Here is an 18,046-nt window from a genome sequence, read left to right as displayed (position 1 = left end):
TTCATTTTGGCCTAAGGTGAGCAAAAGGTGACCATATGCACAGCAGGTGAAGGCTTGCATAAAGAAATACCAAAGGTTTTTAGAAGGTCAACAACTCCCTGTAAATGCCACTCAATGCTTGAAGTTTGACACTGGCACATAATGTACAAAGAAAAAAATACTGCATTTTCTTCTGAATTATCATTACCCATCCTTTCAATACAAGCTAGCATGACGTTCTTCTCAGTTTCCTGACTGACGGCAACATTATGAGTCTTTCTCTGGGGGAAAATTAAAGAGGAGAAAACAACTTTTCATAGGGAGACAAGAGTCCATCTTTTTCATAAGATTTACAAATACTGCTAGTAAAACTTTTTTTTTCCACAGCTAAATATGACCTTCATCAGTTTCATTCTCAAGCAATTTCTCCCAATATGTATCCGTTTTATTTTGTAACAAATCAATATTTCTCTCTTAATTGCTGCTCATTCAAGTGTAAAATGAAATTTTCATACAGCTCAAAGCTGTGGAAACCATTATACTGAATGATGCACTACACAAAGTCTTTTTGTAGGAATTATTTTGGCTTCAGCATAAGGTTTTCACTAAAGAAACAGAAAGACATTTGAAGAAATTAATTACGAAATCTTACATCCGAGTTTTTCTCATGGCTGTTAGTCTGGCCTGAGGTGTGGGGCATAAAAAAAAAGTAAGGAGTTTAGAACAGAGATGCCTTTGAGGTTTTGGGCCATATTGCCGCCTTCTGCTTCTACAACCTCCTCCTACACAACACACACGAGAGCAGCGCTTTGACCTTCTTCTGAGTACCAAAAAGCGGCTGTATTGTACGTTTTCAGTATTACAGATTCAGTACAGTGATCTTCTGTGCAAGCTGGGTGCCCGTTTCATCACTTCAGCATGGGTCTGAAAGCCATTGGGTGCATCATACTCGTTCCGGACTCCCTGATGTACTGCAGGAGCTGTGGCACTGAAGGATAGCGCTGTTGGGAGCGGTGCGGCCTTAGCTGTACGGGGGACCTGCCTGCACTCTCTGGAAAGTCACTGCCACAAGTGGCACAGAGGGTGACAGGTGAATTCCTCACCATCTGTATCCGTGGTTGTGCATATATGCAGAAATCCCTGGCTATTTCCAATTAGGTCTGCAATTATGAACCTTATGAGGCTAGAAATAAGCTTAAAAAAAAAAAAAAAGAAAAAAAAGAAAAATAAAAGAAGAATTAACTGATAAAGTCAGAAGAGTTGTTGTTCCTGAGTTTGCTCAAGAGGTACAGCCTGTCCTGACCAGCTCTGTGCTAGTTTGATTAGTATACAAAAAGGACAGTGATTTATATCAGAGTTCTTCAAGTGTGCTTGCTCTACCTTTTATGAGGTAGCGTGAATTATTCTTATACCTGTTGGCAATGTACAGCTGTGGAAAGCCGAGACTATTTTAGTTTGGGATGTGGTATTCAGGGAGTGTGGGAAGTAGTAGGGCAATAGAGAAGCTGATGTACAGCTGGAGTCAAAGGCTACACTATTACTTAAGTTCAGACTTCTGTTATTCAGTTTGCTGACAAACAAGGCTAACCCCTGAGAAGATCAGCCAAGCTCTTTTTCTTTTAGTCACCAAACTCCCTGACGATCTCTTTTTTTTCCTTTCACTTCCTTCTGACTATTTTTGCTGTATTACATTTTGACCATCTCTTCAGGGTTAGGTGATTGTTCTTCTGTTTTTAATTTCCAAGCTAATATATTTTTTTCCTGGAAAAATGAATGTGAAAAAAAAAATAGGTTTTGTCAGGAAAAATAGTCTACGATCTCTGATTATTATTATTATTATTCTTAAATGTCTAAACCGTTAAATTCAGTAGACCCTGGTGGTTAAAGGCATTATAATAAAGTTCTTCTTTGTATGAAAATGCATTGGCTTTCATTGTTAAGCAAATCATATATATGTTTCAGTATTTAGTCTCCTCTAAAATATATTTTAATTCATTTTCTTGCAGTTCTTCTTTTTAACTGTTTTTCTTATTTCCTCAGACAGTCATTCTTTACCTCTTCCTGTAACCCAACAGAGGAAGCTTAGAGTCCACCAATTGCTCCTAAAATAATTAAAATGGAAATGCTAATGCTCTTTGTCTGCAATAACTCTTCCAATCAAAATCTTAACTTTCTTGAATCATAACAAAATGTAAAACCATTCAGCAGAATTCATAGGTCTAAAGATGGAAGGAATTCCTCATTTGTGTTATTGTACATTATTCAAAATTACACATTTTTTTATTTTGTATCATCTTTGCACTTTGATTTTATTGAATGTTAGTATCAAATCAGTATATATTTGCAACAGCTGTATCTACCAGTGGGAACGAGTGACACTTGAGATAACATCCGTCTCCAAATTTAAAAGTATAAAGCCTGAACTGAAGTACTGTCTTGAAGCCTTATTTATGGGCTTTGACTGATCCAGTATTAATTAACTTTGTTGTCTTATGGATCGGACTGCCCAAGTGTGAAGCGAGTTAGCACTGCATATAGTACTTCAGTATGAACTTGCAAATTGAATGTAATTTTAAATTAATTAACTTGCGTCCTTTTCCCATTACAGGTGCAACAACCGAACACAGTGTATAGTAGTTACTGGGTCAGATGTGTTTCCTGATCCTTGTCCTGGAACATACAAATATCTAGAAGTTCAGTATGAATGTGTTCCTTACAGTAAGTATAATCTTTTTATTCTTGCTCACTTCCTCTGGCCCTCACAATTAAAGCGGGAGTGCTGTCACATGGAAAAGAAGCATATGTTTATGGCCCACGGACCCATTATGCATGCAGAGCACTTGCAGACTAGGGCCTCCAATTAGCTTCACGAAGTGTGGAAGGAAGCCATGGTGTGATGCTGGCCAAGTGTCTGTCTGTGTTCTTAAGTGTTTGGCTTTTAAGGCTACTGTTTTTCCAGAAAACAAACTCAAATTAGCTATTCAATAGGCCAGATAGAAATTTGTACTTTTGCCCGCTACCAGTTGCTGACAAATTGGCTTGGCTCACAGACTTCTAAAGCAGGAATTGACTTCAATTTTAATCATGATCTACTTGAAAGCCTACCTGCTGTTGTTGGTGACTTTGGGTGCACAGCAGAACCCACCACTGACACTCAGAGGCAAATGCCCCAGCTGGGGGACGTGGTGAGAGGACGTTGCGCTTCAGGGGCACATTATAAGTGAACACAGATTCGGAGTGAATAATTCATCAATGAGTTACACAAACTTGCTTCTTAAAAGCAATGGGGAAAAGAGTGAGAAAGAAATGTTCACTTTTAATGTAAAGAGACAGCTACCAAAAAAGAATTTTTCCCTGAAAACAAAGTAAATACTGAAATCATATTGAGATAAAAAAATTTGAAGTTATGGATACTTCATCAGTTTTGGACAATATTCTTTCTAATGCCAGAATTCAGTAGCTTTAGACATACTTCTTATTTCCTTGCAATAATTAATGCTTTTTTTCATTGACATGTATGCATGTTTATAAAAGTTATGTAGATTCGACACTTTTAACTGGTTTTGCTTTCTTGTAATTTCATTCTTTCCAGTGACTTCTCCCTCGTCTCATAACTCAACAGAGAAATAGCTGTGTTTGCAATGGAATTTAAGCAGTGCACTGATCATTCCCTTAAGTCACTATTAAGCGTGAATTTCTTGATCTGCAGTAATTCTTAACCAAAGTCACATTTTCTGTTGGTACAGGAAACAGGCCAAGTCTGAGATGCAAAAATCACTGGTGACAGTATATATCCAAAAAGGAAGGAAATGAGTTCTGGCATAAGCAAAGCTATGTCAAAACTGTCCGTACTGTTTCCTGCACAATTTTAAAATTCAGACTTCTTAAGCCGAACTGCTACTCTGTACTGCTTCACCACATTGAACCTTCACTGTTGTTAAAGGCCAAACACAGATCATCTGTTTTTTCTTCATTTCTGCTGTGTCATTGTGAAATGGTTGCTTGCTGATTTTTTTTCTGTACCATTTGTAGGATTGGAAGCCTACTGCATACAGTGATCCCTAGTACCATTCCTCCTGTGTGTAGTATCTGTGGCTTGTTGTAACCGTTCTTCTTGTGCCACTTTTAAGGAGTGATGTCTTACCCCGATCTAACCGAAGTTTTGTTCCACAAAGATCACTTTTACTTTAGCGCTATTTTTATTCCCAAATTCTCAGAAAGAGGGCAGTGCATCTGATTCCAAACCATGAGGTCAGTCAAATGACAAGAGGTTACGTTTCCAGTTCCAGTAGGCTAGCTCGTAGAGAAAAAGTATAATGCAAATAATGTTCAAACATAATCTTTTATGCTGTTTTAGGAAGAGAAGTGTGGATATGTTCTACCGATTGGGTACTGCTATCTACAGGAATCTTTTCTTTTCCAGTGTTCAGAAGTATAATGCCACAGCGCGGCCTACCCTGTACTCTAACGTGTAGTTATTCTGCTTTTAAAATGTTTATTTTTGTTTACTGTCAATTGCATTGGCCTACCCTTTGAATTATGTAATTCTGTGTCTGTCATAACTCGGGATTCTGGATACTTCTTGTCTTTCAAAGTCTGTAAGTTTTGGAGTTTGTCAGCTGCAGCATGTACAATGACGACACTTTACCCAATTCCAGAACTCTAAGAGGCATCACCTGTCGTTACCAGCAGTCATCAAAAAGGTTGCCAGTTACTAAAATGAGTTTCAAAGTTTGATTTCAAAGCACATTGTGCTTCAGTAGCTGTTTTGATCATTGACCATCTTTCTTCCCTGTCCCACAAAGCCTATCCTGGTATTTTTCCAAGTCTCTTTTTTTTGACGCCTGATAATCTCCGGTTACTGAGTCTGATTTTACCCCCTTACTTGTTCCAGTGCTCCATTTCTAAATTTATGGCGTGACTAAAATCATTAAGTTTGCAAATAGCGGCTGTCCCAGCATAAGAGACTTGTTAGGAAGTTTGGATAAGCTTGTGTGAGTCTAGGAAGAGAGGTTTTTGTTGATCACAGCACTTCTAGCCAAAGTTCAGTTCTTTTTCTGAACTTCATCTTCAGTTACTGCAAGACTGCAAAATTTACTGTGTTTCACTGTGGCACCTTTCAGTCCAGGTTTTGCGATAAAAGTTGGAAGTTCTTACACACTGGAGTTGGTGTCACCCTTGTACAAAATGCAGTTTATGAACTCCTCTATGTCTCGCTGGCCTCCAGAAATACATAGCTGCTTTGCTGATCATACATATTGATTGAGCTATGTCTGGGTTCTGTATTCATCGGCCTCATAAGAACGTACTTAATGAAAAGCTTCCTTTTTTGCATCTCAAAGTGTAGACCTGTTGCTGAGGTTTTTCTAATCCTCTTTAGGGAAAAAAAAAATCTATTGAGATACTCAGTTGGATCGCCAACAAAACTAAATTTCTAGCCAAATTTGATAGGCATTGCTTTGTCCTAAAATAAGAGTGTTATTGATTAAATTACAAAGAAATTGAGAGTACCATACTTGACGTTTCTCTCAATTATGGTGCACAATGTATGTTGACACTTTGACTGAATAACAGAAGTCAGCCCTTTTATAAAGAAGAACATCAAAAGTACCATTTTGTACATCTGTGCATTTTTATTTTAAGCCTTTTTTGGACTCAGGAATTCAATAGAAAACGTTTTAAAGTGCTTTATTCTCTCTCTGTCTGTATTGATTGGACTTTGCAGCATTTGTTTATTTCAGTAAGCCCATCTGTCCCTGAAAAACGTACAGCTGTACACCAATGCACGCAGAGCCGACATGCCAGTAATGATTTTAGTTATCCCTGTCTTTTTCTCCCTATCTTATTACTAATTCTAAGCAGGTACAATATCAATATTGCTCTTTGGTGAGGAATAAACTCATGCATAAAAGTTCACAAACAGAATAATCTGGAAGTCATTAATGCTGATTGTGAAACACAGGAATTCACCTCAGAATACATCTTCTGTTTACTCGGATAACTCAAGAATTACAAAATGCAGAAAAACAAGTATTTTACCTCAAGATGTAGAAGTGAACAAAGGCTAGGAAAACTGCTCATTTTGAGAATACTAACGCCCTCCCAATCCCCCATCAAGTTTTGGAATTGTTCCCTGAAGAAACACTAGATCAGCTCAGCCAATACCATTCTCTCAAAATAATCATATGTAATTTTGTTAAATGAAACTGAAAATCCAAAACTTCATATGAAACATACAAATACATTCTTCAGGATAATACCGTAATACTGCAAATGTAATAGCTGTGCAAATAGTTTTGATACACTTCCTTGGTATCAGCAGCTACTGTTACACAGATTGTTACGTCTGTCATTTTCCAGGTCATTTTATGAAACTAAGGAGCATACTTCAAAGGCTACTGAGTATGTGAAATAGATTTTATTGCAAATAATTATTGGAGAGCTATTTACTAGCTGGACTTCAGCTATATGTCTTCCTGTATATGTTCCTTAAAACTTCCTTGGGGAAAAATTGCTCTAGTAGTATAACTTTGTTAATCGGGTTCAGTTTATATTTTCTGTGTATGGTGATGGGGTGGATATTTGTTTTAAACGCTTAGTATGACTGTCCTTGCATACTAGCTTGCTGTTTCGGGCTTAATCGATGATGCTGGAGAATATCTGAGTGGGCTAAATGTTAATTTTTTCTTCTCTCTTCCTCTTGCTTACTGTGCTTTTGCTTCTTTTTTCTAGATGGTTTTGCTTAATTCCTTCTAGTCTGATTTTGCAGTTATAGACTAAGAAGTGGCAAAAGTTCTCAAGATTAACATTCAGGAAAACAAATAAAATAAAACCTAAGGAGAGCTAAAGGACGCAAGCTGCTTTCTTTACAAGAAAGAAAAGCAGAGGGATGTCTGGGGCAAAGATGGGGGAAGGTTTAATAAGCACACATACAAACCTATATAATTAATATACTGCATTTTGGATTTGTAATTATCTAATTAATATAATATGTATATGTGTACTCGCACATATATGATAAATTAATGTGTCACTTAAAAACCAACTTGATAGCATTATACTTTGAGAAGAAGAAGAGTGTGTGTAGCATGCATTAGTAAAGTCATTCATTATTTACTCAGGTTCACTAAGTGAAACTACATGCCAACATATCTGTATTGCCTCCTTAATCTACTCAAATGATTGATCCATGTTCACTTGTGTAACCGTAGAATCTCTCTCCTGCTAGGTTTTCCTGTTGTCTGTTTCTCTTTATCCGATATAGTGCAGTTCTTATTCTCCCTATATTTAGCGTCTGTTACTAATTTAATCTTTAGATTACTAGTCAATTTATGTTAATCTTCTTTCTTTTTTCCTTGCACTTTTTTATTTTTCTTCCGATGCTTAAAATAGAAGTGGAGCAAAAAGGTAAATAACGTACACAGTCCAAACCCCAGCTCCTTGTTATGTGCCTTATGGATGTTAACCTCTTCCCTTCCCCTCCCCACAACACTCTTATATTATGATAATCAGCAGGATCTCATAAGTACACCTCATAAAGAAGTCGACTGTTTGCAATAAAGTGACTTGGCTGCTTAAAGTAGGTGGCGGGGTATAGTGTCTGAAATACTTGGGCTGGAGGGAAGACTCCCTTGCTTTTTTCTCTCCCTTTCTCTTTGTCTTTCTTTCCCTCTCTTTCTCTCACCCTTGGGTAAATTCTTGTTAATCAAGTGTCATCTTGCCTGGCTTCCAGAACCCTCTCCATAGCATGCCATGGTTACAGGGTTTCCTGGTCTGTTTCATTCATTGCTTTGGTTGTGTTTTGTTTTCTCTGCTCCTAATTGCTTTCTCTATATACCTGATGATTTGTTTTGTTCCTTTATTTTTAATTGAGGCACCTCCTTTTTCAGCCTCACCACTTCTTAAAGTTCTAAACAAGTCGATGTGATTTTTTTTTGGACTGAAATGACCTAGCGCACTGCTGCACACCAGTTAAAAGCTCTGGAGCGTTAATGCGTACTCACTAAAAGTCTAAGACGAAAATGCAAGAGTAGCTCTACATTTTCAGCTGTCTGTGTATGCCATTGAGCCTTGGTCTGTACTAGTGAAAACAGTTCCCATCCACTTGCCATACTGGTACAGCAAGAACATGGTAACTTTAAGAAAAGTGGATGATAAAGGGTGATAATTGCATTAATTATAACATAAGGTATAATCTAGTGCCAATTAAATTGATTTTTTTTCTTCCTGACACAGTCATTATGATTTACCTACCTTTTTTTTTTCTTTTTTTATTTCTTTTTATTATGAGACAGTCTTAATTTGACATAATTCTTGTCTTACTTTTCTCTGTGACTGTTAGTTTTTGTTTGCCCGGGGACGTTGAAAGCAATTGTGGACTCACCGTATTTATATGAAGCTGAACAAAAAGCAGGTGCTTGGTGCAAAGATCCTCTCCAGGCTGCAGATAAAATATACTTCATGCCATGGACTCCGTATCGCACCGATACTTTGATAGAATATGCTTCTTTAGAGGACTTCCAAAACGGACGCCAGCAGACGACATATAAACTCCCAAATCGAGTGGATGGTACTGGATTTGTAGTGTATGATGGCGCTGTCTTTTTTAACAAGGAAAGAACTAGGAACATAGTAAAATTCGACTTGAGGACTAGAATTAAGAGCGGAGAGGCCATAATCAATTATGCTAATTACCATGACACCTCTCCATACCGATGGGGAGGAAAGACTGATATTGACTTGGCAGTTGATGAAAATGGCTTATGGGTAATTTATGCTACGGAGCAAAACAACGGAATGATAGTAATTAGCCAGCTGAACCCCTACACCCTGCGTTTTGAAGCCACCTGGGAAACGACATATGACAAACGGGCGGCCTCCAATGCTTTTATGATATGTGGTGTCCTGTATGTAGTGCGGTCGGTGTATCAGGACAATGAGAGCGAGACGGGCAAGAACGCCATTGATTACATCTACAACACCAGGCTAAGCAGAGGCGAGCACGTGGACATTCCTTTCCCCAACCAGTACCAGTACATCGCCGCAGTGGATTACAACCCCAGAGACAACCAGCTGTATGTGTGGAATAACAACTTCATTCTGCGATATTCTTTGGAGTTTGGCCCACCTGATCCTGCCCAAGGTAAGGATTTGGTTTTTCTCATTTTTCATCTCTTTGTGCTTCCATTCAGGTAACTACGTTACATTATCTTTGGTCTTAGACTTGGCTCTTTGCAGGAAGGCAAGGAGGAGGAGTTTGCCTGCGCTGTGCTGAGCAGTACAGCGTTACACTGGTGCAAGGCAAATTTGCAGCACCTGTGAAGAGAGATGGAATTACTTAATTTGCAGGCTTGTACTTTTCTTCTTTTATTTTTTTTTTCTTTATACAAGTGTTTAGCTTTTCTGTGTTTGGCAATCGGTTGGGTAATAGCTTATTTACTTTATACCATCAGTCAGTTTCACTTTTATAGTTAAAGTAAGTTCGAGTTCATTCACGCTGAGCCAGAGCCCTGTTCCTGTCCGCTCGGTGTTACCTGACTTCTGAATTGATTACAACGTTCATGCAGACCTTTTAACTTCTTGGCGCCAGCAGTTGAGAGTGGTGTGTGCAGGGGGGTCCCAGAGGAGGTGTATGGGGTTAATGTGCAATACCAATCGTAAATATTTTTCTGCAGCCCTATTTTCATAGTTTCTAATGCCGGGTTAGACAAGATTACCTGACCTCTTTTTAGCAGGGTTCTCGGTAAGTTCATTACAATTGCAGTTCAGCTCACTTGAAGTTAGAACAACTAATTAGAACAACTACCTAAAAGACAAGACGCTTAGCTGCCAAAAGAGGAAAGAAAAACGGAGATCTTTAGGTTTCAGAAATCCCTAAAATGACAAGAACAGGCACAGCCACATATTAACATCTGCAGGGGAAAGTAAATACCAAGAGAAATGCTCCGTGGCAGGAGATGCATGCAGCAAGGAACAGAATGTTGATAAGCTGCTTTAGCAATGAGGGTAATACTTCACATCTCTCATCTAACTGGTGTGCATGCATAGCAGCCGTTTTTTCTACTTCAAAAAAGTAGTAATAATGGCTTCTTCACGTGAAAAGTAGTTATCCCACTTCAGCGAAGCTGATTCATACACAGCAGTGCAAACAACTTAAGTGTGCACGCAACACCACCAGTATGCGTATAGCTTTTCCTAGGTACAAAAGGACGTAAGATGCAGCAGAACAAAGCAGTTTAGAACTGATAGTCCTGCAGACCTCCCTGTCAACACGTGGCCAGGCTGAGGCAGGTTCCAGGTGTTTGGGGACTGAGCTCTGGCCGCGAGGGCAGCCGTCCTGGGAAGCTTTGCGCTCTGTACGTCAAGCTGGTCCACTTCTCAGGGGAGCTTTGGGACTGCTCTTAGCAGAGACATACCCACCTATGTAATTAGAAAAAATTTATAGCTTTCATTTTCATACGCTCTCATGCATGTCACTTTTCATTTGGTTTAACTGAGATGAAGATGCATTTTAAATTCTCCAAAGCTTTAATAGTAAGAGGAGAAAATGGACGTGCAGGCTCTAAGTAGCTTTCACAGTTCAGGCAGCTGCCATGAATGTGGCAAAAGCTAATCTTTAAATCATTGCATTGAGGGAAAAGTGTTAAGGAAGAGCAGGGAGAGAAGAAAAGGCTTTGTAGAATCCTTCCTCAGCTTTAGTAAACCACCAAAGGTGGTAAGACATTTCATGATGTTTTTATTATGAGAGAGTCTCCAAGATCCTAAGTTATAGTACATATACTGGCCACATCCCATCTAATATCAGAAAGAGATCGGGGCATCCACCAGCACCCCTTTAGGTTCCTGAGTTCCTTGCATGGGGAGAAACAGTTTATTCCAAACAGACCTAGACAAGAAGGGATCCAGGGCACACTGCAGGGTGCTTGCCTCTCGTCAGAGCTCTTTGCCCATTCACCCGTGAAGACAGAGGAGTATTTTCTGAGTGATGTACAAGTTCGCGTTTTAAATGCATTATGACAATATATTTAATTATGGCCTTTTTGGAATATAGAAACCATATAAAAATTTATTTATAGATTTATTTGAATACATGATGCGTATATTCGCAAATGGTATTTTTCCTTATATAGAACCAATACAAAATATTTTAGTTTTGTGTGGATTTGTACATAGCAGATCTAGAATATGTTTCAGTTCATTTCCTCTTTTGCCTAAGCCAATTGCCTGTAGTTAAAGACTACTAAATTAAAGGAAAAAATATCTAATGTGATTGTCCTTGAGATGTACTGCTATAAAACCAAGAAAAGATTCTGTACAGTTTCTAACTCTATAATTTATTTGTATTGTATTCTCAGTTCCTCTTTGTTTCAGCACAAAGTCTGTATAAATTGAAGATCGATCCTTCTGTTGTTACACAGTTAAAGGATCTATATGTATAATACACATTTGAATTTTTTTCATCTCATATGACATTAGACCAGATTTTCAGCACGTTTGACGAAGGGCATTTTTGTGTTTCTTTTGATCTGTTTTATTTTGGGGTTTTTTTGTGGTTGACTCACATTTCTTAATCGTCTACTCAAAGACAGAGGTGTTAGGATAACATTCTTTAGATCACCTAACACAAGAAACTTCTAGTGTCTTTTCGCAATGGTACTTTAATATCAAGTATTTAATGGTGTCGCAAGGTCAGTGCCTCAAAATTGGAAGTCGTGGCCTTTTCTGTTCGAATGGTTAACTTGGGGCCATTGTGGGAAACTCAGCAATCTGTGTTCCTTCTGTTGCCGTGGGAGCAATAATGATATATAGACACACGCTGATTCTTTTTTTCCCCCCTCATCTATCTGTCTTGGCTATCAGTTCTCGTCTACACCATAACTTCCAGCTACCCAGTGCTTCAAAAACAACAGTCTTTCTTCCGTCATGAAAGATGAATTTGTCACATTTGAGTCACACTTTTGGGGTCGAGAGTTTACATTTGCTCCCAGGGCCAAAATCTTGGACTCATCCATGACCCCAAATCTTCCTTTCTTCTCTGTTGTTTCATTTTTAAATCTACCTATGGAAACCTCTGAAATACCACTATAATTAACCTAATGTTGCCCTTGCCCTTGCCGCAAACCTACGCCATTTTCTCCTCTTGCAACTATGTTACGTGTTCCCTATATCCTTATTTTCTTAATCTTCAGATTTCTAAAACCGCGGATGCCGCAGCCAGGCTACCGTTTTACCCTGGCAATTGGGTAATTGTGTCTGCTGCCCTTAGAACTTCCCCCTTAACCTCATTCTTCATGTGGGTTTTTTTTGTTCTCTCTTCTCATGGGAATTATAGTACATAGATGCAGAAATGGCTTTCAGAGCTACAAGTAGGACTCAGATATTGCAGAAGAGTACATTTTATAAGGATGTGTAAAAATTACATTTAAAAATCAAACCCCTGATTTAGAACTAAAATAAAATACATCAGGCCCTGCAAAAAGCAACTATGAAAAACTGGGAACAAACCAGAGTTCTTATATCCTTGGTAAATTTAGTGGATATATGTCCTGTTACGTTCTTTCTGAAGGAGGTATCCAAGGGACCACATGAATCCTCATTGAAATAGGAATTTTTAAAGGAATTTTAAGTTAAAAAGATCAGGAAGAATGAAGGGAATTTTCCCCCTAAAAAGTGAGTATGAGCATTACATTGTAAGGTTTCCTTGGTAACAAAAAGAAGATAAATCCTTTTGTTCTGTGTTAGTGCGTTAGGGAGAGATTTCATCTACACTCATCCCAATTTGCGCTAACTGTGCAAACTGTTCAAACTGAAGTTGTCTCCCCTTTTGTACCATGATACCCATCATTAAGTTTTATTGGATCACTGCAGGAAAATATGGATGTTGTGAGTGCGGACAGAACAGAAATTCGGAGAGTACTATCACCAAGGGCTTGAAATAATAGGAAACCAGTGCAACTAAATCTTTATAATGCCAAGAATCTACGACAAAGTCATGCAGGAAATTGTTAAGTAAATTAGATCTTTACTATTATATCGAGTCTGATACACTACAGACTGATGAAAGAGCGGTTGTACAAGTAAAGACAACATAATGGGGACCAGATAGCACGTTTCTTCATCATAGGTATTTTGCTAATTTTGTGGCGTATTTATTATCATTTTCAGGGTATAAATTTATAAATGGCTGTGTAAACATTTCACTTCCAACTAAATACGATTTGGCAGGGTCAATAGAGTACTGGCCAGCATAATAGCTGGAACCTATAGGTAATTAGGTAAGTCTTAGTGACTTCCCTGCTATTCACTGAAGCATGAAAACAGGCACATAGCGGTAATAAGCAGGCGGCAGGGAAATCTGGATTTGCACAGGTTTGTGATCTCTCTTGCTTCGCACGGCAGCTCAGTGTATGACACCTTGTGAAAATGAAGGCAGGTACATAGATTTTCATGTGTCCAAATATAGTGAAATATCTGACCGGTAAAAACACATGTTTAACTGAAAAATCCATGCAGCTCATTTCTAAAATTACCCAGATGCCAGAGATGGAAATGGAGCCATTAGTATTTTCAGAAGTGGAACATCGTCTGGGCATTCCAACACAATTTTAAGTCTAAGGTCAGAGCTGTATTTTGGGTAGGGATTTTTTTTGTTTTGGCTTGGTTTGTTTATTTTAAAACGTATTTTATGCCTGCTTAGAACGGAAACCTGTTGGCAAAGAATACTAGATAGCTTGAGTGCCTTCTCTAAATCTGCTCTTCACTGTCAGTTGGGGAAACAAAGTTACTTTTCCCCTGCTGTCCTAGGCAATTGTGTTATGTTTTTTATAGACATCACACTGTTAAACAGGTGTTAAGTTTTACTCCAGTGGTGTCTTCATTTTTAGAAACAGATAGTATGCATAACTGTTCAGATCAGCTGTTAGGAACTGCATGAAACAAATGTAAATTAATTACTCTCAACTAGCATCTTTGGATTTACTTCCTATTACTCTTTTTCTTATTTTTTAATTTTACAAAGACTGTCTTCATCTGATAATGAGACACACCTATTCTTAAAAAAAAGGAAGACGACAGAAGAGGGTTTGGTTTTCTCCTCGGCATGTCAAGCCTAGTCAAAAAGTCCAAAATAGAATCACGCATTGTAAAAGCAGCTTTTTTGGCATTGGACAAAAGTTACTCATCTTCAGCCTTGTACAGGCTCACCCCTGCTGCTTGGAACAATAGGTTAATACCCTCGACGTGGAGTTTGTTCTTCTTCTTAGTTGCGGCATATTAATCATCAGTGCCATTATCTTATATGGGTAAAGCGCTCGGCAAGACAGTGCCTGGCGGCCGGCAGATGCCATCACCCTCAGTTTTCAGAACAAGACACATCAGGTGGTGGCAGCTATCGTGTGTCTTCTTGCAGCTCCGGAGAATGGTCTTGCAGATTGAGTTCCCCAACAGGTCATTAAAAACAAAATGATCTGCCTTCTAAAAGCTACATGTATTCCTTAAAACGATGTGTTCGGTTGTTTCTTATTTTTCCAGCCTCCTTCTTTCCCAGACTTCCAGCACTGTCTGAACTTCCCTGGCACATTCTTAAATATACTGACTTCTCTCCTTTTCTTAAATTTAATTCAGGAGAAAATCTCTCAGAAATGATATGTATTTTTTGCGGTTTTGTGAGAGAGGTGGTTTGAAGTCTTTCTCCTAAAATGTGAGGTACATATTTCTAAAGTATGTGCTACTGCTAAGCTATGCAGGTCATTCTTGAATCATAGGTGATATGCTTGGAAATTGATTTTAATGGATAACATGAAAATTATTCTACCTAAAGTTGTGTAATGGCAGCAGGATATTTTAGCTCAGGGTGCAACACAAAATATGTTCTGAAAATTGTTACCTCGCTACTGAACTTCAGAGAGTTGTTATGAATTCTTACAGCGATATTTTGCTCCTGAGACAAAGCTATCCTAAACATCATAGGTTTTGAGTAGTAATTGCAATAATGCTAATACACATTTCAGTGATTAAATATGTACTAATTAGCACAATGTGTTAGGGGAGGGATAGTAATAATTGGTTGTCCTCTGCATCATTCTCCATCCCCACCAGTTCCCCGTTCCCCAGGACCTGATTCAGCAGGCGCTGCCTGACACTTTTGCAAGTGATTGCAAATGCTTTTGACAAATGTTAATTGGGAAAGCACTAGAAGGCTGGATGCATTGTAATCAAAGGAAAATTACAGCAGTTTCGCAAGATGTCAGGCAAGCACTTGCAGAACGGATCCGGGGATTTCGACGGGTTTCAGCGTAGCTGGCTGCGCCAGGAGTTCAGCACAACTGCAGGGGAGGAAAAGCACAGCTTTGCATTCAGTCTTCAAAAACAGATCGTGATCTTCAAAAACTCGCTCTAAATTTGTATGAAAATAAAAAAGATAAATTCGTATTTGAGTTTCCTCATATATTATAACTGAAATGTAATTGAAAAGGGATTTTGAAATAATTGATTGTCTGCCAAACTACTGAAAGTTAATCTTATTCAAAACACTGACTTAAAAAAACATATGCTGAAAGGAAGTGAGGCAGCTCTTCTTTTGGTTTTTGTTTATGATTTAATTTAGAGAAGATGCATTGTCCAGTAAGTCAGAGTTCAAGGGTGTAGCAGAAGAAAAAAAAAAAAAAAGAAAGAAAAAAGCCACTTTATTCACTGAAGTTAATCCTAAAATTAGCTTCATTTATTTCAGTATCAGTTAGGATTTAAAAAATACTGGCTACGAGTTTATTTATTCTCAGCACAAGGATCTGCGCTTTTATGTGCCTATAAAGCACAGTGAACACTAATGAAGATTGGGAAATAACTAATGATAACCGTTTTGGTTAGATTGCTCACTTGCGTTGTTTCAGCCATTGCTGGGCATGCATTTGGAGGTGATGAACAGGAATGCGGGGCTGTTGTCTGCAGTAGCATTAGGTGGTACCTAGAACATTAAGCATTACCTAGTACTGTCCCCCCGAAGCCTCACAACCAGGCCGTGGCTCGGGCTGTGCCTCGGCCGCTCCCGACGTGGCGGCGCCTTCCTGACACGGGGCAGTGGAGTCAGCGGCCACCGGTCCCAGGCAGAAGCGATTTGACCTAAGCTGATCCTAATGTTGCATAAAAGATTAAACTAGGTTCCTGCCACCGGCTTGACCGACTTGTGTCTTCAAACCTGCTTTATCAAAAAAGGATGTTAAGGCCCGAAACGTTCCAACACGAGAACACCACGTACATGCTCGGGGCTGCTTCTGTTGGGAGCTAATGGGGCATGCTGCGGCACTCTCAAGCAGAATGACTGCCGGGTAGGAAGATGTTATCGTAATTATTTTCCTGGAAGGTGTGTAGTGGGTGAAGTTTTGGGGTCTGTTTTTTTTTAAAATGGTCTTGTTAGTTACGGCCCGCTGCCTTTGTTGTTAAAGCTGGACTGCATTGTTTACGGCATGCTGATTCAAATGATTCTGTCTATTGAGTTATTCCTTCTGCAAAAGTGATTAAGTAATCTTTAATTGCTTTGAGCGTGTTTGTTATGTACTGATAACTCCTAGTACTGCCTTTCAGCCTTTAGAAATATAACTATCAATTTTTATTAGGGAAGATACTATTTGGAGAATGTGCTGAAACATCATACTGGTATGAGCTGGGCATAAAAAAAATAATAAAATCAGTCCAAGTTATATCTTGAGCACCCAGAATAGCAATAAGAAAAGACTAATATTAAGACAAAGGAAAGGAGACACCAGAGAATCCTTTAAAACGACATAAATAACATTTAAAGAACTTTTTTTTTATAATTCCGAAGTCATTTACTTTATTATTACTCTAATTTTCTCTGTGCAGTGCCTACCACAGCAGTGACAATAACTTCTTCAGCAGAGCTGTACAAAACCACAGTGTCAACCACTAGCACTACATCACAGAAAGGTCCCATAAGCACAACATTAGCTGGAGGAACAAAGGAAGGAAGCAGAGGACCCAAGCCACCGCCACCCGTTTCCACAACCAAAATTCCTCCTGTGACAAGCTTTTTCCCTTTGCCAGAGAGATTCTGTGAACCGACTGAGGCCAGGGGGATTAGCTGGCCTCAGACACAAAGAGGAATGATGGTTGAACGCCCTTGTCCCAAAGGAACACGAGGTATTGCCTTTAAAAATATCTTGATTTCAAGCAGACATTTCAAAAGCAATGTGCTGCTCTCTCATGGTGAATTTTTTTTTAATCTCAAGCTGTCTGTTACAGGATTTTTTGTTACTTGGAGAATGCGGTATCTATAGGCAATGGTCAAGTTTTAATCTACAAACAGCATTTGAGTGTAGCTGCAGAATTACCTTGTGCATGTGCTTTTGAGAGGTCAAATTTTAGGGCTTTGCTTGAGGCCTGTTGTGAAATATGCTTACAGCTGCCTTTCTCATTATGAGCTCCCCTCTGGATGAGCTCCAGGAAAAATCAAGGGCTTTTTGTTTGTTTGCAGAAAACGTCTGGTACTTTTCACTGACTTTTTTTATTGCTGTTTGTAATCTACATTATTTCCTTACGTTTTTGTCAATTATTGTCAACTACCGCCATTAGCGGCATTCAGAATTTAACATTGCTTAGGAGCACAGGGTAGCCGATTTCCTGAATGCATGCAGAAAAATGGTTTCCATTTCACTGTAGTTTTTTACATCTGTTGTAGGAACTGCCTCGTATCTCTGCGTGGTCTTAACAGGAACGTGGAACCCCAAAGGCCCTGATCTTAGCAACTGCACCTCACACTGGGTAAATCAGCTGGCTCAGAAGGTTGGTTGAAACCTTTTAATCTGGTGTACGCTAGTGATTAAGGATTTTAACTCAGAGCATTAATAATTCAGTTTATTGAAGACGTCTTTATTACTCTGTGTTCATTTAAAGTAGAAGGAGTTACACATACTTCGCGTGCAAAGCATTGGCCAACAGTTAGGTTCATAAGTGCATTTTGGTACGCTCTCCCTCTAAGTTCTTGTATTGAATCTATGATTATGTGTTTTCATCACTAGTCAAAGCAAAGTAGCTTTGCTGGTGTTCAAAAAAC

General features: G+C 38.8%; 1 protein-coding gene across 9 annotated transcripts in view; it reads left to right on the top strand.

The window, feature by feature from the left end:
- Positions 1–18,046, top strand: part of ADGRL2 (adhesion G protein-coupled receptor L2) — a 181,246-nt gene that overhangs the window by 125,405 nt on the left and 37,795 nt on the right. For all 9 annotated transcript variants that reach the window (XM_054213326.1, XM_054213318.1, XM_054213319.1 and 6 more), the window contains exons 4-7: positions 2,588–2,697; positions 8,321–9,121; positions 16,837–17,133; positions 17,672–17,775. In XM_054213326.1, coding sequence (XP_054069301.1) covers positions 2,588–2,697; positions 8,321–9,121; positions 16,837–17,133; positions 17,672–17,775 — 1,312 coding nt within the window. The remainder of the gene's footprint in view (positions 1–2,587; positions 2,698–8,320; positions 9,122–16,836; positions 17,134–17,671; positions 17,776–18,046) is intronic.

Source organism: Rissa tridactyla, chromosome 8, assembly GCF_028500815.1.
Source record: "Rissa tridactyla isolate bRisTri1 chromosome 8, bRisTri1.patW.cur.20221130, whole genome shotgun sequence".
Lineage (NCBI taxonomy): Eukaryota > Metazoa > Chordata > Aves > Charadriiformes > Laridae > Rissa > Rissa tridactyla.
Note: the sequence above shows the minus strand (reverse complement) of the source record. Positions and strands in the feature narration are given on the sequence as shown.